At 42.2% G+C, this 22416-nt stretch overlaps 1 protein-coding gene across 1 annotated transcript in view; it reads right to left on the bottom strand.

Moving 5' to 3' along the window:
• The window catches only part of FAM124A (family with sequence similarity 124 member A), a 203390-nt gene that overhangs the window by 101693 nt on the left and 79281 nt on the right, over positions 1-22416 (bottom strand). The window contains exon 3 of the mRNA XM_007945225.1: positions 1239-1972. Within this exon, the coding sequence (XP_007943416.1) occupies positions 1239-1972 (734 nt within the window). The remainder of the gene's footprint in view (positions 1-1238; positions 1973-22416) is intronic.

The raw sequence follows: 22416 nt of genomic DNA, 5'->3' as shown, positions 1-22416 counted from the left end.
TGGGATGGCTTAAACAAACAGGAGTTTATTCTTACAATTTGGAGGCTTTAAGTCCAAGTTCAAAGTGCCAGGCTCTAGGGGCTGGGTGAAAGCCCCTCAACCTTGGGGTCCAGCTCCGCCTCCTGCTCCCAGCTCACTGGAGCTAGAGGCATTTCTTCACTCAGACAGCTGCTGCCTGCTGAGGCTGAGAAGTCCCAAGGTTGACAAGCAAAAAGGCACAGTCCCGAAGTTACCAAACCACATGGCAGGCCATTAACTTAAGTCCACTCAAAGTCCCAAGGTCGGCAAACCATAGCAGGCTGCTGAACAACGACACGGCTACATGCAGGGTCCAAGCGTGCCATAGCCTAGGCTAGAGACCATTCCCAAGGCTTCTCCTTAAATACGGGAAGCAGACCACATTCCCAAAGGCAGCTACTCAGCTGCTTGTGGTAGATACCACCATGGAGCTGCTTGCCAGTCTCATCATGGAGAATAACTACCACCAGCTGCACAGACACTCAACCAGGCCCAGCCAAGTTGACACACAAACATAACTACCACAATCAGTTATCTCTAAAAAGTTTGGGACAACTACTGGAAGGATGGAAGGGGAAAAGGGTCTAGTAATTGAGCCAAGACACAAACCATGGATGGAACAGTTTACCAAGTGTTCATTTCCTTAAAATATACTTCACTCACCCCTTCCTGTGCCTAATGAAACCAGAAGCTCCTCAGGCATCACTTACCCCTCACAAGGCTTATGAGGAAATAATTTTTAATGTGATCCCAGAATTTTCACAATCTACTGCCCAGAAAAAGCCACTGAAATGCAGGCTAGAAAGCAGGGAAGGCACAGAAGGAAGACAAGGACAGATAGCTTCTCTATTGAATGCCACTATATTTTCAAATAGATGGGTTTTCCTGACGTCTCCTTGAGGGAGTTAAGGATACATCGCTAAAAATGCGCTAAGTGTAAAAGAGCAGATTCAAAAATCTTTAATAAAAAAACTTTCCCCAGACTACAAGCTCATTCCTGGATGTACCTGGAGGCTCACCTGAGGCATATGGCCCTGACAGCCAAATAAGAACCACAGGATCCCTTCCTGCCTCTCTTGTTTAGACAGAGTCAGGGCAACCTGACTTGGTCTAGAAGTCAGACAAAGGGTCACTGATCGCTCCTTTTGCAAGGGTTCTGGGAGAGCCAATTGACCTGTTCCTCAAAACAGGGCAACAGACAGACAGTGCCCACAAGGTACCTGCAGAAGGATCTTGTTCCCGTCGTGATCCTCCGTTTGCCAGCGGCCTTCACTGATGGGGCTGCAGGGGTTCGGCAGGAGAGGAACCAGCTCACCTATGTCCTTGACCCGGAACTCCAGCACTGAGGAGTCGGTGGGGACTGGGGTCTGGTCGCGGGGCAGTCTTTTTAGGGAGAACTGGACGTCCACATCCAGGTTGGAGAAGATGGGGAAGATGCAGAAGTCCGTCTTCCTCTGGATGGGGCTCCGCTTGAGAATGAGCTCGTAGAACTTCAGGATGTCTGCGTAGTTCTCGTGGCGACAGTAGATGGTGAAGCGGACAATTTCCTTGCCATAGTGCACAGGCCGGATAGCCCACAGCGGGGTCCCGGGAGCCAGTGTGAAAAAGTCCTGGCTGCACGGCAGGTAGGGCAAGAACCTGCCGTGCACACGCTCTGTGTGGTGGAAGTGCCATGGCGGCCGCTGCAGCGTGCTGTGCAACTGTAGGATCTGCTCCTCTCCGTACTCCTCCTGCAGGAACAGGACTACCGCCAGGGCCGGCTGAGCTACCTTGGGCGGCTTCTTCCGCCGCCGTGGTGCCCTCCTCTCCGAGACTCGGAACAGCTGGAGGTCGGGGTGGATCCAAGCCAAGACCTTGTCGATGGCTTCCTGCAGGTGTTGGGATTCTCCTGGGTCTGCAATTATGTGGATACTAACCAGGAAAGGGTCCTGTGCCTCTTCCACGGACAGATCACCTGGAAACAACAAGAAAAAAATCATGTTAGGAAGGTGTCCAGTAGTGGCATAGCCAGCCTGGCAGGAAGACATGGTGACTTCTCAATGAGCTGATGCCACTACGGTTTTCTGATCCCCAGGAAAAACTACTACAGCTCCTCTCTAGCAGGGAAAGACTAAAGAACTGTTGCTTACAAACAGTGCCCAAGCTGGCCAGTGTTAAGAAAACTGTACTCATCTATATGAGTTGGTACTTTCTGTAAGGCAACAGAAAGTCAAGTCTCTACTGACTTGGAGGTGATAACAGGCTGTCAGAGTAGATGCTGTAGCTTCAGGTGTACAGCATTTAAGATTTTCTGAAGCAAATGCAGTGATTTAGGGGCTCCCAGACTAAGATGGACCAGGAAGAAAGGCTGGATGATCTATTTGAGAAAATAAGCCAATGAAAGCCCTGTGGGTTGCGATGGCCCAATATGCAACCATGGAGATGGCACAGGAATGGCAGTGTTTTGTTCTATCGTGCACGAGGGCATCATGAGTCAGGACCTACTTGACAGTAGCTAACTATAATGCAACTCCTACAAATGTTTCCTTGACCACTGTAGTCCTCAGGATTGTTTACTTCATTGGTTTATTTTATTGATTCATTTAACAAGGATTTATGGGATCCTTTCTACATGCCCCACACTGTGCTAGGCCCTGGGCAGATAGTGATGAATGAGAGAGAATCTGCCTGCTTTCCTAGAGTGTACTGCAATTCACAGAGCAAGCTCGAGCCCTGGCTGGTGAGGAGTCTTGTCAGCAGTGCCCCATGTGGGAGGGGAGAGACAGGGAGAACCACCTGGGTTGAATGCAGCATTCCTACTGGCAGAGCTTACTTGTATTGAGGCTGTGATTGGGGTTGGGGAGGGAGTCATTGGGCTGTCTTTGCCCAGCGTATGCTGCTTGTTGGGCCTCTTCTTGGGTCATGTCTACCCAGAAGCCCACATACCCTGAATGGGCCAGTGACCCTTCCTGTGTCCTCTGGCAGAACTCCTCAAACTAAAATAACTGCCACTGAGCCGATTCTTACTCTAAATGACCCACATAGCATTTCTGAGGAAGTAAATCTTTATGGAAGTAGATTGTACCATCTTTCTTCTGCGTTGTGGCTGGTGGGTTTGAACTGCCAACCTTCTGGTTAGCAGTCAGATGCCTTCGGTACTATGCCACTAGAGCTCCTTGGCAGAAACACTGGGAGCATCAAATTCCCAGTCTGAAGCTGTTTCACTTGCAACACTTTCCCATGGAGTGAAACACTGTGCTGGCCAGTAGAAATACTGGGATATTTCCAATTCAGGTAACTATTCCTGATAAAAGGAGCTGTGGTGGCACAGTAGTTAAAGCATTTGGCTGCTAACCAAAAGGTCAGCAGTTTAAACCCACCAGCTACTCAGAGGGAAAAAGATGAGGCAGTCTGCTTCTGTAAAGATTTACCGCCATGGAAACCCTATGGGGCAGTTCTACTCTGTCCCATAGGGTTTCTATGAGCTGGAATTGACTGCATGGCAATGGGTTTGGTTTGATAAAAACCCAATAAAAAGACTTGCTCTTTTAAAAGATGGATCTATTTGTATTTATATAAGTTTTATGACTGGTCTAAGGACAACCAAGAAATCTTTATGCCAACTGTGATTTGAGGGGGTAGGTTCCTTTAAAATGGATTTGCTTTCACAGAATGGCATACAACGCCTATGGAGTGTTAGGAATAAGGTGATCATGTGGTCAATTACATTTGAGAAGTGTGTTGTGCTTTTAGGAACCAAAACCTCAATCAATTCACAGGATGACAGCTAATTTTTTTCTTGTAGATAAATAAGACTCCAAGTGGGCTGACTTGTACACTTCACTATGTGCACCTCCAATAATAACATGGTTTTAATTTTGTTGGCTCAGATCTTGTTCGAATTTTCATCCCAACTCTCACTTGTGAAATTAGCTCAGTTTGTTTTCTTCTCTCTCTTTTTCTAGTTCTCATTCATTCACACATTTCTTGAGCAACCAATATGTACCAGGCATTGGGGATACAAGAAACCTGGTACCACCATGTACTCCGGGAGTCTGCTTATATAGACCTTCATGTGAACAGGGTTCACTGTGCAACCCCAGGCAGCAGCTCTCTGAAGAACCATAAGCCATGGATGAAAACTTCCTGATTTAGTTAGGAAACACAAACATAAATAAAATTCAGTCTGATAGATGCCTCTATGAAATACAAGAGAGTTGCATCTTAGGCAGTCAGGTTTAGATTCTGAAGTCCCCATGAGGTACAAATTACAGGCACACAATATTACCACTGAACGTCCTTGAGTTTCCAATGAAGTACTGATGGTACTGACTTACAACAAGACAACACAGTCAGACAGCTGTTTCTCTGGTGGAATACCAGATGAGATAACTGGCTTGCTATAATAGTCTTGTATTTTTAAACACTAGACCCCCCACTCAATAGTCCAAGACTTTTACTTTACAAGAGGCTTTCAGGAGCTTAAGAGGCCACTGGAACCAAGGATGACAAAGTAACAGCCAAATCCTATCTCAGTTCTCCCATGATCACTGAATGGTGGGTGGAATTATTTCAACTGTCTTTCCTCACTCATTCCTTCTATCTGGCTAAGCATGTATCCCTAAATTGTGAGTGAAAAATGAGTGCAATACTATTTCAATTTGCTAACAGAGGATAAAGGAAAGAGCAACTCTTTCTCTCTAGGGTTTCTGAGAAGGCTTTCTGGAGGAGGCAGCATATGAACGGGTCCTGAAGGGCAAACAACACCTCAATTATAATACCCTAAACTGTGGGGGCTCACTGCAGAGGGACAGAAGCTGTTTATGAAGGTGAAGAACTGTGCTCAAACAAGCATATGTGGCAAGGGAGTGGTGAGTCATTTCTGAAACACAGCAACAGAGGCAGCTAGAAAAACGCATTAGAGACAAGTTGTAGAGGGCTTCAGGTCAATTCAGTAATGATAAAGGCAGTGGGAGGTTTTAATAAAGGGATCATAGGATTAATCTGGAGAGAGGTTAGACTATACACAATGCAAGGAATTAGAAGACTAGTGAAGAGTCCAGACAAAAGACAGCAAGGACTTGGGTTTTGGCAGTATAGTGGTTTGCATTATCGGCCCTAGTTCTTCATCTCAACCTGTATCCCTGCTCTCTGCCATGTGACTTTGCAGTTTCTCTACTAAATTGGATCAGGTCACGAGTATGTCATATGAGTAAGCTCATCCAACATAATCAGAGTCACCCAGTTAAGCTGTTCTAGATCAGTGACCTAAGACACACTGGAAATAACAAATGATTATTGTTGCAAACTACTGAATTTGGGGTGGTTGTTACACAGCAATATTTACAGATGCAGACAGAGACAGTGGGCAGACAAAAGAGGCACTGATTCACAGTCTACTTAGGAGGTACATGCAACAGGCCCTGGGGGCCACCCAGATGGGAGGTGGGGAGAAGGATAAGTAGATGGAGAATGCAACTTGATGTTGCAACCTTGAGCAACGGTGTGATGTGGATGCTTAACTGAGAGAGGAAATACAGGAAGAGGGGCAGGTTTGTGGGGGGAAGAAAAGGAGTTATACTTTGGCCATGTTGGCTTGAAATGCCTAAATGACTTCTAGGAGGAATGTCTATTAGCAATTGGACCTATGCATTGCTGAGATGGTGGGTGAAATGTAAAGATGGACCATTAGACCATATATGCTTGATTTTACACTGTTATCAGATAGGTACGTGCATGCTGAAGTGCTCACTCATCTATGCTAAAAAATTTGGAAGACTGACTAGAAGAGATACATATTTGTGCCCATTCTAAAGAAAGGTAATCCAACAGAATATAGAAATTATTGAACAATATCATATCGCACACAAGTAAAATTTTCCTGAAAATAATTAAAAACTGGTTGTAGCAGAACATCGATAAGAAACTGCTAGAAATTCAAGTCAGATTCAGAAGACATGGAATGAAAGGTATCATTTCTGATGTCAAATGGATCTTGGCTGAAGCAGAGAATATCAGAAAGATGTCTACCTGTGGACTATGCAAATGTATTTGACTATGTGGATCACAGGGAGCTCTGGTGGAGTAGTGCCTAAGGCACTTGACTGCTAACCAGAAGGCTGGTGGTTCAAACCCACCAGCCACTCCTCAGAAGGAAGGTTGGGCAATCTACTTCCGTAGTGATACTGCCTCGGCAACCCAAGGAGGGGTCGCTATGAGTTGGGGCCAACTCAATGGCACATAACAACAACATTGCATTGGACAAATCTATTGTAAAAGACCTCTTTAAAGTGTTTAAGAGTAAAGATGTCACTTTGAAGACTAAGGTGCACCTGACCCAAGCCACGGTATTTTCAATAGCCTGATATACATGTGAAAGCTGGACAATGAATAAGGAAGACCCAAGAAGAACTGATGAAGAATTGATGCATTTGACTATGGTGTTGGTGAAGGATATTGAATATATCATGGACTTCCAGAAGAATTAACAAATCTGTCTTAGAAGTATAGCCAGAATGCTCCTTAGAAGGGAGGATGGAGAGACTCTGTCTAACATACTCTGGACATGGTATCATGAAGGACCAGTCCCTGGAGAAGGACACCATGCTTGGAAAAGCAGAAGGTCAGTAAAAGAGGAGGACTCTCAATGAGATAGATTGGCATAGTGGCTGCGGCAATGGGTTCACACATAGAAAAGATTATGAGGATGGTGCAGGACCAGGCAGTATTTTGTCTTGTTGCATAATAGGGTTGCTGAGTCAGTACTGACTCGATGACAACACCACCACCAACAACAACATGTGTACCCTTATTGAGTTCAGTCAACGGAAATCTATCACAATGGCTTCAAAAGCAACTGGAATTCATAGATTATTCTGTTCTCTTCTTTGGTTGCTCATTCTGCTTTCCTGGCTTCTTTCAGTTTCATTGAACATTAGCACCGCTATCAGCAGAAGTGCCGTTGAGACAAAAGTAGTGAAAATCAAATTCATTAAATTTTCCACGCATTAGGAACTCCAACAAAGATAGGAGAAAATATCACAATAACTGAAATGTTCATTTCAGCTTTCCATGGTGTATTCATCTCCTAATAGGGGAGAACTGTGATTCTAGTAAACATTACTCAATACTCACTTTAATGGAATAAAGCAGGGAGGTTTTGAACAATTTTGAGATGAAGAAAATTACTTGAGAAAATTACATATGATTTCTGTGAGGGGGTAAATAAAAGGAAGTATGAAGTTGTCTAAGTAGTCAGGTTGGTCCCTTTAGGATTGTGACACCCCCTCCCCCTCAATGTATGCACACTGCCTATACAAGAGATGACACTGTTAGCTAACGCATGTATTACATTTGCTTTGTGCCAAGCACTTTCTTGGTGTTTTACATGAATGAATTTATTTAATCCTCATGACAACCCTATAAAGGAAATGCTATTATTATCCTCATTTTAAAATTAAAACCCAACCAGTTGCCATTGAGTTACCTTGGACTCATGGTGACCTCATGTGTGTCAGAATAGAACTGTGCTCCATAGTGTTTTCTTTCTTTTCTTTATAATATTTTATTGTGTTTTCACTGAAGGTTAGGTTCTCAGTCAACAATTTCTACACAGATTGCTCAGTAATATTCGTTACATTCTTAACAATGCATAAGCATCCTCATTATTTCCATTCTGGTTGCATACCTGCAAGTTCCCTGTCAATATACTGCTGCAACTGTTTTTTAATTATCTTCAGCAAGATTTTGCTTGCATGTGATATTAATGATATTGTTTGATAACTTCCACATTCTGCAGGATCACCTTTCTTTGGAATGGGTACAAGTATGAAGCTCTTCCAGTTAGTTGGTCAGGTAGCTTATCTTAGAAATTTCTTGGCATCAATGCATAAATGCTTCCAGCATGGTATCCGTTTGTTGAAACATCTCAATGGGTATTCCGTAAATTCCTGGAGCCTTGTTTTCTGCCAATTCCTTCAGTGCAGCTTAAACTTCATCCTTCAGTACGATTAGTTCTTGATCATATGCCACCTCCTGAAATAGTTGAACATCGACCAATTCTTTTTTGTACAGTGACTCTGTGTATTACTTTATCTTCTTTTGATGCTTCCTGCATCATTCAATATTTTGCCCATCAAATCCTTCAATATGGCAATTTGAGGCTTGAATTTTTCCTTCAGTTCTTTCAGCTTGAGAAATGCTGAGCTTGTTCTTCCCTTTTGGGGAAGATCATGCTCATACTCATACATATATATGCCTACATACATACACATATACCCACACACATTTTTTTTTTGGTTGTTTTTGCTGTTGTTAAAAATTACATTGTTCTTTTTGTTAAGTGCCATCGAGTTGGTTCTGACTCATAGTGACCCCACAGACAAAAGAACAAAAGACTGCCTGGTCCTGCACCATCCTCACAATCATTGCTATGTTTGAGCCCATTGTTACAGCCACTATGTCAATTAATTTCTTTGAGGGTTTTCCTCTTCTTCACTGACCCTCTACTTTACTAAGCATGATATCCTTCTCTGGAGAGTGCTCCCTCCTGATAACATGTCCAAAGTACGTGAGATTAATTCTCATCTAAGGAGCATTCTGGTTCTACTTCTTTTAAACAGATTTGTTTGTTCTTCTGGCAGTCCCTGGTTGATTCAATATCCTTCACTAACAACACAATGCAAATGCATCAATTCTACTCCAGTCTTCCTTATTCATTGTCCAACTCTCATATGCATATGAAGTTATTGAAAATACCATGGCTTGGCTTAGGTGTACCTTAGTCTTCAAACTGACATCTTTGCTCTTGGACACTTTAATTTTGTATTTTGCAGCAGATTTGCCAGTGCAATATGTTGTTTGATTTCTTGACTGCTGCTTCTGTGGGTGTTGATTGTGGATCTGTGGTATAGTAAATTACATAGTGTGGCTTTTCTAGCCATAACTCTTTGTAAACTCTGTGGTGGAATTTGCCGAGAGCAACTGAGTAGCTCCTGATTGTTAAAGTTATCCACCTGGGGTATTTCTTTTGGGAGCAGCACAAAGTAATTTTCTGGGAAGTTCACTGTCTCTCAGGTGTATAGAATTCTGATGTTGATATTCGTTAGTTTGGCCACTCTGCCAAGCTCAAAAGGAGCCCTCCTAGAGGCAGAAGGAATCTCTCACTGGTGGCTGAGAGACACGCATTGCTGGGAGAGAGATACACTTGTTGAGAGAAAGAGACATGCACTGCTGAGAGAGACTAAGAGAGACTGTTGGCTGAGAGATGCCGGGCTGCGAGAGACAGAGTGCATTTCTGCACTTGAGTTGTAGCTTGTTTCTTCCCTAATAAACCCCATAATCTGTGAGTTCTGTGTGGCCACTGCAGTGAATTATCAAACCCAGCAGGGAGGTGGAGGGTGCTGTGGGAGGAACAGTTGGTGTCAGGGTTTTTGAAAGGGCTGGAGGTAGGCAGCATGTCTGGCTTTACAGGAATGGACCTTGGGCTACTGATGGTGATTCTGTCTTCCTCTTGTGGGGTTAGAGGAGGTCAGAAGGTGTGGCCTCCCTACACTTTTGGTAGGGTCCAAGTAAAATGAAGTCCTCGACAACTTCATTTTTTTTCTCCATTTATCATGATGTTGCTTATTGAATCCAGTTGTGAGGATTTCTGTTTTATGTTGTGTAATCCATACCAAAGGCTGTTATTTTTGATCTTCGTCAGTAAGTGATTTAAGTCTTTTTCACTTTCAGCAAGCAAGGTTATGTCATCTGCATATCACAGGTTGTTAATGAGTCCTCTTCCAATCCTGATGCTGTGCTCTTCATATAGCTCAATTTCTCAGATTATTTGCTCAAAATGCATATAGAATAAGGATGATGAAAGGACACACCTTTTCTGCTTTTAAGCTATGCAGTATCCCCTTGTTCTGATAAATGACTGCCTCTTGGTTTATGTACAGGTCCCTCATGAGCATAGTTCTGGAATTCCCATTCTTTGCAATGTTATCCATAACCTTTTATGATCCACACAGTTCGATGCCTTTGCATAGGCAGATTGTATTCTTTGTCCATCTGACATTAGCAATGATATCCCTTATTCCACGCCCTCTTCTGAATCCTGCTTAATATCTGGCAGTTCCCTGCCAATATACTACTACACCTGTTTTTCAATTATCTTCAACAAAATATTACTTGTGCATGACATTAATGATATTGTTTGATACATTTTGCATTCTGTTAGATCATCTTTCTTTGGGATGGGCACAAATATGGATCTCTTTCAATCGGTTGGCCACATGGCTGTCTTCCAAATTTCTTGGCATAGACTCCAGCACTGCATCTGTTTGTTGCAACATCTTAATCAGTATTCCATCAATTTCTGGAGCCCTGTTTTTTGCCAATTCCTTCAGTGCAGCTTGGACTTCTTCTTCCTTCCTTCAATACCATCAGTTCTTGATCACATGCTACCTTCTGAAATGGTTAAATGTCAACCAATTCTTTTTGGTATGGTGACTCTTGTGTTTTTCTTCCATCCTCTTTTGATGCTTCCTGCATCATTCAATATTTTGCCCATAGAATTTTTCAATATTGCAACTCAAGGCTTGCACTTTTCTTCAGTTCTTTCAGCTTGACAAATGCCAAGTGTGTTCCTCCCCTTTGATTTTCCAACTTTGCACATTTCATTATAGTGCTTTACTGTGCCCTCTTGAGCTGTCCTTTGAAAACTTCTATTCAGCTCTTTTACTTCTTTCTTCCATTCATTTTAGCTACTCTCCATTCAAGAGCAAGTTTTCAAAGTCTCTTCTACACCCATTTGGTCTTTTCTTCCTTTCCTGTCTTCAATGACCGTCTGCTTTCTTCATGTATGATGTTCTTTATGTCATTCCACAACTCATCTGGTCTTCAGTCACTGGTGTTCAGTGCATCATATCTGTTCTTCAAATGGTCTCTAAATTCAGGTGAGATATACTCAAGGTTATATTTTACCTCTTGTGGACTTGTTTTAATTTTCTTCAGCTTCAACTTAAACTTGCATATAAGTAAGTGATGTCCTGTTCCACAATCAGCCCTTGGCCTTGTTCTGACTGATGATATTATGCTTCTCCATTGTTTCTTTCCACAGATGTAGTTGATTTGATTCCCATACATTCCTTGTGGTGTACAGTCACCATTTATCATATTTAAAGAAGTATCTACAATGAAAAAGTGCAAAATTCTATCATGAGATCACTGGTGTCATTTCTATCACCTAGGTCATATTTTTCAACTACCGATGCTTCTGTTTACAACTTTTGCATTCCAATCACCAGTAATTATCAATACACCCTGATTGCATGTTTGCTCTATTCCAGACTGGAGAAGTTGGTAACAATCTTCATTTTCTTCATCTTTGGCTTTAGTGGTTTGTGCATAAAATTGAATAGTAGTAGTATTAACTGGTATTTCTTGTAGGTATATGGATCTTAGCCTATCACAGACAACATTGTACTTCAGGATAGATGTTGAAAATCTTTTTCTCTTTTCAAAAATGAATGCAATACTACACAAAACATTGTTCCACATCCTACTTTAGCTAGTAGTGACTGGGATCTTAAAAGCTTGTAAGCAGCCATCCAGATGCAATGAAGCAGTGATGGGTCTCTCCTCATCCAGAGCAAAGAAGAATGAAGAAAACCAAAGATTCACGGAAACAACTAATCCAAGTGACTGGTACACCACAGGATCCTCAGCCTGTATGACCACGAGACCAGAAGAACTAGATGGTACCTGACTACCACTGTCAACCACTTGGAGGGGGATCTATTTAGGAGAACAATGTGGAACAAAACTCAAAATCATTTGGAAAAAAAAAGGGGAAGGGGGACCCGGTTTGCTGGTCTGACAGAGCCTGATAGAACCACTGAGACTATGGCCCCTAGCTGCCCTTCAGGTCTGGAATTTAACCCACACCTGTGGCTTCCAACCAAACAAAAGACCAGGCATATGAGGTGAACATTTAAACTAGGTAGGTACACTCCTTGGAGAGAACAATCATGGGAGAATAGAAGGGCTATGTATGCACAGAGACATAGCTCAGGGGGCAGGAGCGCATGGAGGGAAGGACACAGAAAAGAGGTAACTACAGGGAGGAAGTGAGAGTGGAGCTGTTGCATTGTGGTAAATTGCAATCAATGTCATGAGACAAAGTGTATGTAAGCTGCTGTATGGAAAGTGAATATTTTGTAAACTTTCACCCAAATCACAATTAAAAAAAAAAATGAATGTGATACCATTCCTCTTTAATGTGTCATTCCTGGCATAGTAGCCATATGGTTGTCCCACACAAAATGAACAATACCAGTCCATTTCAGCTCACTAATGCCCAAGATATCAATCTTCATGCATTCCATTTCAGTTATTACAACTTCCAATCTTCCTAGATTCATATTTCATACATTCTATGTTTTAATTATTAATGGACATTTGTGGCTGCTTCTTCTCATTTTATATCATGCCATATCAGCAAATGAAGGTACCAAAAGCTTTACTCCATCTACATCATCAAGGTCAACTTTACTTTGAGGAGGCAGCTCTCCCCCCGTTGTATTCTGAGTGTCTTCCATCTCCTGGCACTGTATCAGACAATATTTTCCTGATATTCTTAACATTTTCAGTGGCCATTTTTTTTTCAGAAGTGGACCTGGCCACATCCTTCTTCATAGGCAATGAATTTCTTTATATTTATCTATTCATGCCATTTCATAAAAGAGAGAACATACAGTGTCTGTATTTTTGTGATTGCCTTGTTTTACTCAATATAATGTCCTCCAGATTGAAACTCATTTTCTCCAATCGCTGAGTAGTATTCCACAGGTTTTCAATGTCTGTGACTTTTTGGAAGTAGAACACCAGACCTTTCTTCCAAGATGCCTCAGAGTAGACTTAAACTTCCAACTTTTTGGTTAGAAACTAAGCACATTAACTGCACCACTGAGGGATTCCATTTCCATCTTGGAGAGGAGGAAACTGAGGCTCAGAGAGGTGCAGTAACTTGCCATGGTCACACAGAGAGTAAGTAGCTGAGCACTTGACAGTCAGTACGGCTCTGGCATCTGTGGTGTGTGTGCACACAATCTCTCCACTGTTCTCCAGGGAGGGCACCCACCTTCTCTGACTTGCTCTCTGCTTCACAGCACAATGAGCAGCTGTCACTCTTGTCCATTTCTGTCCATACCACTACCAATCTACCCTTCTCCCCACTCTCTTGCCTCATTACTATTGGCTGCCCTCCTGGTCACCAATGTACATCTTCATGTCACACCCATTTATATCCCTTTCCTCAGGCCCTGGGTCTCTGAGGAATAAACCAGAAACTGCCTTGTACTGGCACATGCCCAGGTCTTTCCATCTGTTCCTGACCCTCAAAGACACCTCACACAGGCCAAGTTGGTGCAAGAGTGGAAAGAAAAACTGCACAGTGCCACAAAGAAAGCCTGCAGGTAGACAGAGAGGCTGGGTGTGAAGGGGCCTGAGTGGGGTACTTTCCAAGTCTGCAACAGAGCTGTCAGGGTGTGTAGCCCTGTCCATCTCTGTTAGCTGCACAAAGGTTTCCCAGTGAGAAGGAACAAAGGCCATGTTGGAGCCTACAAGGATGAGTGACGTTCACAGCTCTGTAAAAGGCCAAAATGCCTGGCCTGGGGGAAGAGGGGAGGGGCTGAAAGACGCTCAACTTAGCAGCAGCTGGGTGTGGGCCACTGGGGAGGCAGTGGAGAACCAAAGCTATTGAGGAGGGAAGACAAAAACCGCTGGACATCAGTGTTGTGTTGCACTGTTTGCCCTGCATGAACTAAGGGGTGTGACAGTTAAAATTCTGCCCCAGGAGAGTTAATGAGAATGTGAGGGCATTAGTGTGCTCTGGCCATCACTGGCATGTGCTGGGTTCAGTGGCATTAAAATACATGGCCTGAGAACCTACAGCCCAGCCATCATCAGGGCTAGGGTCACACACATCAGAGGGAATCTATCCTCATGGAACCAGAGGAAACCAAGCATTTGAGGGGACGGAGACAAATGTGAATAATTAAGTGTCACAAAAGGCTCTTCACTGCCTTTGAGAAGCAGAGTCACCACAACTGTGGTAACCGTGTGCCTTTATCATATCTATTACATGTCGTCTTCAGGACCTCACAGACCACCTGTTCAGTTAGGGTAAAACACAGACCAAAATGAACTGGGAAGCTGGACAGACTTCGCCAGGGTTGGTTAGATGATATGAGTTGTCCACACAACTGTTAGGAGGCTTTCAAATTAGTTTGTGCTTCCCAAAGGAGAAAGAAGTTTCCATGTGATGGTGCACAATCAAATTTTCCTTTGGGAACGTGAAAAACAACTTTAAATGAAGCACTGGGCTCATTCAGCCTTCCAGGAGATAGGTATATCATTAACCTGAGTATTTATTACATATTTCCAGTGTTTCACTTTCCCGTATGCCCCTTTTCAAATTTAACAGAAACAAACTTAGATAACATCAACCATTTATTAAACTCTTATTATTTGCCAGTCACTGTCCTAAAAGCTTTACTTATGTATACTATCTCATTTAATCTTTAGAACAACATTAAAATGATCAAAACCAAACCCACTGCTGAACAGTCACTTCTGACCCAAAGGGGACCCCACGTGTGTCAGAGTAGAATTGCTCCATTGGGTTTTCCTGGCTATAATCTCACAGAAGCAGATCACTAAGCCTTTCTTCATGGTGCCTCAGAGTGTATTCAAACCACCAACCTTTTGGTTAGTAGCTGAGCACAAAGCATCTGTACTACCTGGGGACATTAACTCCATGATACAGGTGTATTATCCCCATTTTGCAGGTGAAATGTTAACTGGCTTGCCAAACGTCATCCAATCAGACAAGAGCAGAGTCTGAGTCTGAATCCCCCAAATTTGTGCTTCTCACCAGAACGTTCCCACTTCCCAAGCCCCGCCCTTATGAACATCTGTTGGTTTCCTTCCTGAACTTCAACCTGCTTGACTGAGGCTCTGAAACTGTGGCGAAGCTCCTTCAGTCAACCTGAGAGGGAAATCCCCTGTGACTGGATGGATCATTTCTACTGCGTAGTTTCTGGCAACCCTTATGCTGGGATTTGCATCCTAAACTGGAGTATGGTGGAAGAGAGGGGAGGGGACAGAAGTCCTTCTGATGCGATGCTGAGCTCTTGCTTGACTATCTCAATGCTGTCTGCACCAGGACTGCTCACTGCCATTCTTTGAGTCCTGGGACTTCCATGAGCCTTGCCTGCTCTGTCATCTACTATCTCATACTTGCCAGACTGGTCCTCCTGCCAGAACTGGCAAAATGGTGTTCTCAAGGCATCTACTTCACAATAGGAGGTATGTACAGTTGAAGGGCCAGATCCCTCTTCCAAAGGGTATCAAATGTGGCCAAGTCTTAGCATATGATAAACTCAGAGATGAGACCCTTCCTAGAATTTTTGAGCAATGACTGATCTCTGCCATTTCATGTAGAATTCGTCACTTACAATTTATAATTCAGTTGTAATCATTTATTTAATCAGGGAATGCTTATGGTCACCTACTACTGTAGGATACAGTGATGAGTAAAACAAAGTCCCTGCCTTCATGGGGCTTATAATATAGAGAATAAACAAATTATTGAATAAGATGATGTCAAGTAACCAAGTGCTATGGACACTTCACTGAACAAACACACATTCAATGTGGGAATAACAGGAGGTTTCCAAGGCAGTGGCTGTAACCATTTACCATTAACTGTATAAAACACCACACACCATTCCAGAGCCATAAGTACCAGCGCTGAGGCACCCCGTTGGCCTGGGGGAGGCAAACAGAACCTGAACAAGGGCACCTCCAGTTGCTACAGGCTGCTTTGTTCCAGGATTTTGGCGCTGGAGCTTGGCTTGAGATCCTCTAAACTCATATGCATGAGGTTGAATAAAGTCCTTATTTGCATTTCTAAAACCACTCTGTGAGCCATTTAGCTTAGATACTTGATCTGCCAACCAGACCACATGATCAAGTGGCAGAAAACCCAGGCGTAATGCTAGATCAGGTATGCAACCAAGACACGCACAGGTCACAGGTGGACACTGTGAATAAAGATCAGGGCAGAAACCAGGTAGGAAAGAGGCTCCAAGCAACAAGAAACACAGAATCGACCTGCTGCGAAAAGCTGCAAAGAGCTCCCCCTGATACTCTAGTTCCTCTCAGAAAGGAGCTTCCAAATTCCTTCCTGGGAGCGTCTATTCATCCGGAATGTAATGAATAACCTGCCTTAATCTCCTTTTTCAGTTTTAAAGCCAATTTCTCAAACCTCTGAACTAGAGAAAAAATTGTAAGCAATGTTCTTACCCCTGCCAAAACTTAAGAAAAAAAAATCTCACACTTGTTCAATTCTTAGTAATTTTACAATTTCAACAAGGTCTTTGGTTGGTCTGCAACTCTGGACTGTGCCAGTGGCAGGGCTAGTCCTAACACCAGCTCCAAGTAAAGTAAAAATTAAGCCATGGGTATGGGAATAGTGGGACTCTGTCAACAGTGAAGTGACAAAGAGGGTTTTAAATATACATGCACCCAAATTGTCTTCATTGCAATAATATAGAAAGGTTCTCCCTCCACCTGAATTCACAGAACTTTTCTGTACTTGAAAAACTAGAAGTAGGCTGAAATGGTGAACCCAAAGCTGTATTTTCATTTTACAGGAAAGAAGAATAAGGAATCTTTTTAGTCTTTAGGGCCTCTCAGGCCTTTGTAGGAAGCGTGACTTTGTTATGAATGTAGTTATTTTACTGATCTCTAGCATAGTGACATTACACTTGAAATGTCAGTGTAGTCCTTATATAAATATGCTAGGTATTTTAAGCATTTCTATCTGCATTTATATCTTCTCAAGCTAATTATACATCAAAATCCCAGTCCTCAAGGAAGACTGGGCAATCTACTTCCCTAGAAGAGATATTGCCTTGGAAACCCAAGGAGAGGTTGCTATGAGTCTGGTCCGACTCGCCGGCACATAACAACAACATTGTAAAAATAAGGTCAGGGATCTGTACATCTGAGGCATATTCCTCAGTTCATTCTGAAACCAGAACACTATTAAGAAAGAATATAGAAAGTGAGGCAGATTCTTTAGATACCTAGCATTTTTTACCCTGCAGGACATCTTAGTCCAGAGTGAGATTTAGTCTGCCTCCTTATGTGCCGTCAAGTCAGACTCGACTCATAGTGACCCCTCCCTGGGTTGCTGAGGTAGTATCATTATGGAAGTAGATTGCCCCATCTTCCTTCTGAGGAGTGGCTGGTGGGTTTGAACCGCCAGCCTTCTCATTAGCAGTCAAGTGCCTTAGGCACTATGCTACCAGAGCTCCCAGTTAATCAATAGCCAGTCTAGTAAGAGAATGCTAAAGATGCTCCCATCTCCCAGTTCAGGGCTCTTCCTGCATGCTTCATACTGCCTTTAGCTCTAAAGCTCTACATTTTATATTAAATGTTGTTCTACGTGTCATTCAGGTCTGTCATTTTGAAGCATGCTCCTCTTGATGAGAAAAGGAGAGGGGAAGCAAAAGTCAGGCATTCACCAAACAGTACTGACAGAGGCACTTCCAGTGCCTACACATGGCACCCTCATGTGTAACACAGCAGAACTGGTCCACAGGGTTTGCTTGGCTGCAATCTTTATGGAAGCAGATTACCAGGCCTTGCTTCTGTGGAGACTTAAAAAACAAAACAAAACAAAACAAAAAACACTACCACCAAGTCAGATCTGACTCATAGTGACCCCTCCTTGGGTTTCCAAGGCAATATCTCCTCTAGGGAAGTAGGTTGCCCAGTCTTCCTTGAGGACTGGAATTGTGATGTATATTTAGCCTGAGAAGATATAAATGCAGATAGAAATGCTTAAAATACCTTGCATATTTATATAAGGACTACACTGACATTTCAAGTGTAAGAGAAGGTAGACCAGGTTTCTGGCACATCGGGGTACACTGTTCATTCATGAACTAAGAAGTGTTTTGTATACAAATTATTCAATATGACTGAAAAAACTATAGTATTTACCTAGAATCCTTTTTTCTACTCACAATTTCCATTCTTTCTAATCACATTATTTGATTATTTGCTGTTTTCTATAGCAGCAATGTCACCCTGACAGCAACGATCTCAATAAATTTCCGTAGATATAACAATGAGGCAACAGGGCTTGGGAACAACAGATGAGAACTGATAGTCCTTCTCTCTCTTTTTTTTTTTTTTTTTTTTAAGATAAAATAAATCTACCAGAACAAAACAAAAGTAAAAAGACATGTTGTTATGTGCTGTCGAGTGACTCATAGTGACCCCTCCTTGGGTTTCAAAGGCGGTATCACTATGGAAATAGATTGCCCAACCTTTCTTCCGAGGAGTGGCTGGTAGGTTTGAACTGCCAGCCTTCTGGTTAGCAGTCAAGTGCTTTAGGCACTACACCACCAGAGCTCCTAAAATACAAAATAGGAAGATATTATCTAAAACCTACCTCCAAAAATTTGTTCAGCAAGAAATTCCAGATGTTACAGTCCTACATGAGTGCTATCAGGTGGAATCCTCACAATTATATTCATTTTGATTTTTAAAAGGCATTCATTCCAGCAGTGTGTTGTGAAATTAGATGAACTACAACTGTTCTAAGAAAAGACTCTCTATATGTGCTATAGAGCGGGGGAAGTAGAGGTTCAGTGACAGAATTCTTACCTTCCATGGAGATTCAGGCTCAATTCCCAGCAAAGGCACCCTGTGCATAGCCACCACTTGTCTGTCAGTGGAGGCTTGCTTGCATGTTTCTATGACATTAAATGGGTTTCAGCAAAGCTTTTAGACCAAGATAGACTAGGAAAAAAGGCCTGGTGAATTACTTTCAAAAATGAGCCAATGAAAACTTTATGGATCACCATGTTCCAATCCACAACCAATCATAGGGATAGCGCAGGACCAGCAGCACTTCATTCTATTGTGTGAGCCTAACAAAAACATGTACTTATATATCCTGAATGTCTTGGTAGAAAAAGCAGTGGAGAAACCTGGCACTGCGTTTGCTCATGTTCAGATTAGCAATGTAGGAATTTGAGCCAGTCGACTTATTTTTTTGGCCTAAAATTTGGTAGAATATTCAAATGCTTTGCCAATTGAATATTACATTGACATATCCCTAGTTCTTATTTACAAGTCTCCTTAGAAATATGTATCTTATCAACTTACCAAACAAGATTAGAAAATTAAAGATGGGTGAGATTTTAGTTCTGCCTCCTCATTTTACAGGTGAGGACCCTGAGACCAGAGGACAAATGACTTGCTTCAGTTGCCCTGTTAATCAATGGCAGACCTAAAAGAGAATGACTAGTTCACACTTCCCAATTCTAGACTCTTCTCTTCATATTGTATATTGTCCCTAGCACTAAAGTACCAAAAAACAAAACAACAACAACAAAGCACAAATCAGTTGTCAGTTGAGTAGATTCTGACTCAGAGGCCCTGTGTGTGTCAGAGTAGAACTGTGCCCCATAGACTTTCCTGTAAAGTGCCAGGGCCTGCAAACGGCCCTAAAAGGCCCTAAGGACTACAAAGTAGGAGGAGCTTATGGTCTAACTGAGAAGGCAAGGTGTTTACACACGAGAATGTAATAAAAATACAAAATGGGATATGTTGTTGTTGTTAAGTGCCGTCGAGTCTTTTCCGACTCATAGCGACCCTATGCACAGCAGAACGAAACACTGCCCAATCCCGCGCCAGCCCCACACTCCCTGCTATACCTGAGCCCATCATCACAGCCACCGTGCCAATCCATCTCATTGAAGGCCTCCCCCTCTTTCGTCGACCCTCCACCCTACCAAGCATGACATCCTTCTCCAGGGAATGGTCCCTTCTTACAACATGACCAAAATAGGTGAGACAAAGTCTGGCCATTCTTGCTTCCAAGGAGCATTCTGGCTGCACTTCCTCCAGGACAGATCTGTTAGTTCTTTTAGCAGTCCATGGTACTTTCAGCATTCTCTGCCAGCACCACAACTCAAAAGCATCAACTCTTCTTCGGTCTTCCTTATTCATTGTCCAGCTCTCACATGCATACGAGGCAATTGGAAATATCATGGCTTGTGTCAGGATATAAATTCTAAATTTATGGTATATAAATTCTAAATAATGTGAAGGATAAAACCCAGAGATAATAACCAAAGTTTCCCTTTCTAACAATTTTATTATTCTATACATTAAGTCCATGGCATTCACTGCTTTAGGGAGGGTGGGGTTTGATAAACCTGTTAATCAAGTTTCTGAATTTATTATTTTTTTAACTCACAGCAGAAGAATCAGTCTTAAAGGCCCAGCCTTTCTATGGTAAGAGTTCTTAGAGATAGAATAGGTTTCCTGAACCCAGAAAGGCTAAACATCTAAAGCAGAGGGTTTGCACCACGAATTGCAGAGTACAGAAGAATGTGTGATGCTGTAAGAGTGGGCTTCTCCAGCTCACATGTCAAAGTTTACGCTTCTGGTGGAGGAAGATGACTGGACAGGACTCAAGCTTGTGTGCCAAAAGGTTTCCTTATGAGAAAGGATCTTGTGCCCAGCCTCTGCAGGGATGGGGGATGCCAGGGAAGATACATGCTTCACTTTCTAGGGGCTGGAGGTGGCAGCTCAAGGATGAAGTTAAGTTCAATTACACAGAAATTTAGAACTACTTTTATACTTGCATCTGTGATGGAAAGTCAGGCTCATAGGAGGTTCTTATCAGAGTTCTCCACAGATAGTATAAAGTGTTATAATTCAGCTGATGATGATGCTTTAAGCATGCCATCTCATAGAAAGACCTCCAAGTTGAGTCCAGCTTATCTGTGGTCCCCAGACATTTTAGCTTCATTATTATGCTCAGGCCTGAGGCAACGAAACATTAAATATAGAATCACAGAGGAAGCCTCATAATAGACAAAGGAAAGACTTCTCATAAAGATTTTTATTACAAAGAAGGGTGACACGGTCTTCCTAGCACAGGTTGAAAAGCTCAACTTCACGACCATTTTGTGCTAACAGTAATGTCAGACATTGTCAGATGAGATAAATATAAAAGGGGAAGGAGATAAGATGGAACACTCCTTCTCGTCCATAGTTAGTGTGTTGTATAAAATAGATGCTCAATAAAGGTGGAAGAAGAAAACAAGGCTTGAATGGAAAGAGTAAAGATTGCTTTCCCAACCAATTCTGCATATTGTAGCCTCTAGAAGCTATGACCTGGTTTTTTGCACAACATTCCCCAACCACTTCCAACTATTAGATGTTAAAGGCAGCAGTATTGATGGTAAATAAAGATAGAAACTGTCTACTGGAGTGGTAGACACTTTCCATAGAGCCTTGTACAAGGACTATAGCTTTACTGGGCTGTTATTGCTGCCTGACGTGGGAGCAAGACTATAATCCAATACCATAGTTTTAAGAGGAACAGAAAAGACTTCAATTTGCAGGCCTCTAAAACCTCTAAAAATTTGCCTGTTTATAATCTACTCTTCAGAGCAATTTTGCTCATTGTTACGGTAAAAGTAAGTAAATATGTATATGTGTGTGTATATGTGTACATGTATATATGCACACATATATCCTTTTTTACACAAAAAAATCACAATTTTTATGAGAACCTGGCACTCTCATCTATGCTGTGAGAGAGCGAAGTTGTATCTTTCGAGAACAATCTGGCAATGGGGATCAGAAACTTTAAAAATACAAACATTTTTTACTTCAACAATTCCATGTGAAAGAATTTAAGGACATAATAAAGAGTGTGCACAAATACGTAGTATAAGGATGCTCCTGGAATGCTGTTTATAACAGTGAAAACCTGAATACAATCTGTGGGCCCAACAGTAGGGCACTGGTGAATAAAGTATGATGCAGAAATGCAATGGAACACTACCTGGGTATTCAACGTATTATATGTCAGTAAACTTATACAAGTAAGTTTACTGACATATAAAGATGGACACAGTATATTTAGTGAGAAAGACAGAATGTGCTTACAAAATATACCTTGAATGGCTACGTGAAAAAATTGAGCTTTTATAATAATACCAATTTTTGTAATAATATTTATTTATAGGAATATAGATGCTGAATATAGCTACAGAGAGTAGCTAAAGCAAATGGAAGAAACGACAACATAAAAGAGCTGAGCAGATTTCAAAGAGCAGCTCGAGAAGACAAACCCAATTATTACAATTAAATGTGCAAAGACCTGGAGTTAGAAAGCCAAATGGGAAGAACACGCTTAGTATTTCTCAAGCTGAAAGAACGGAAGAAAATATTCAAGATTTGAGTTGCAATATTGAAAGATTCTATGGGCAAAATATTAAATGATGCAGGAAACATCAAAAGAAGATAGAAGGAATACACAGAGTCACTGTA

This window comes from Orycteropus afer, unplaced genomic scaffold (genome assembly GCF_000298275.1).
Source record: "Orycteropus afer afer isolate SDZICR_OR568_19922 unplaced genomic scaffold, OryAfe1.0 scaffold00134, whole genome shotgun sequence".
NCBI classification, from domain to species: domain Eukaryota; kingdom Metazoa; phylum Chordata; class Mammalia; order Tubulidentata; family Orycteropodidae; genus Orycteropus; species Orycteropus afer.
Note: the sequence above shows the minus strand (reverse complement) of the source record. Positions and strands in the feature narration are given on the sequence as shown.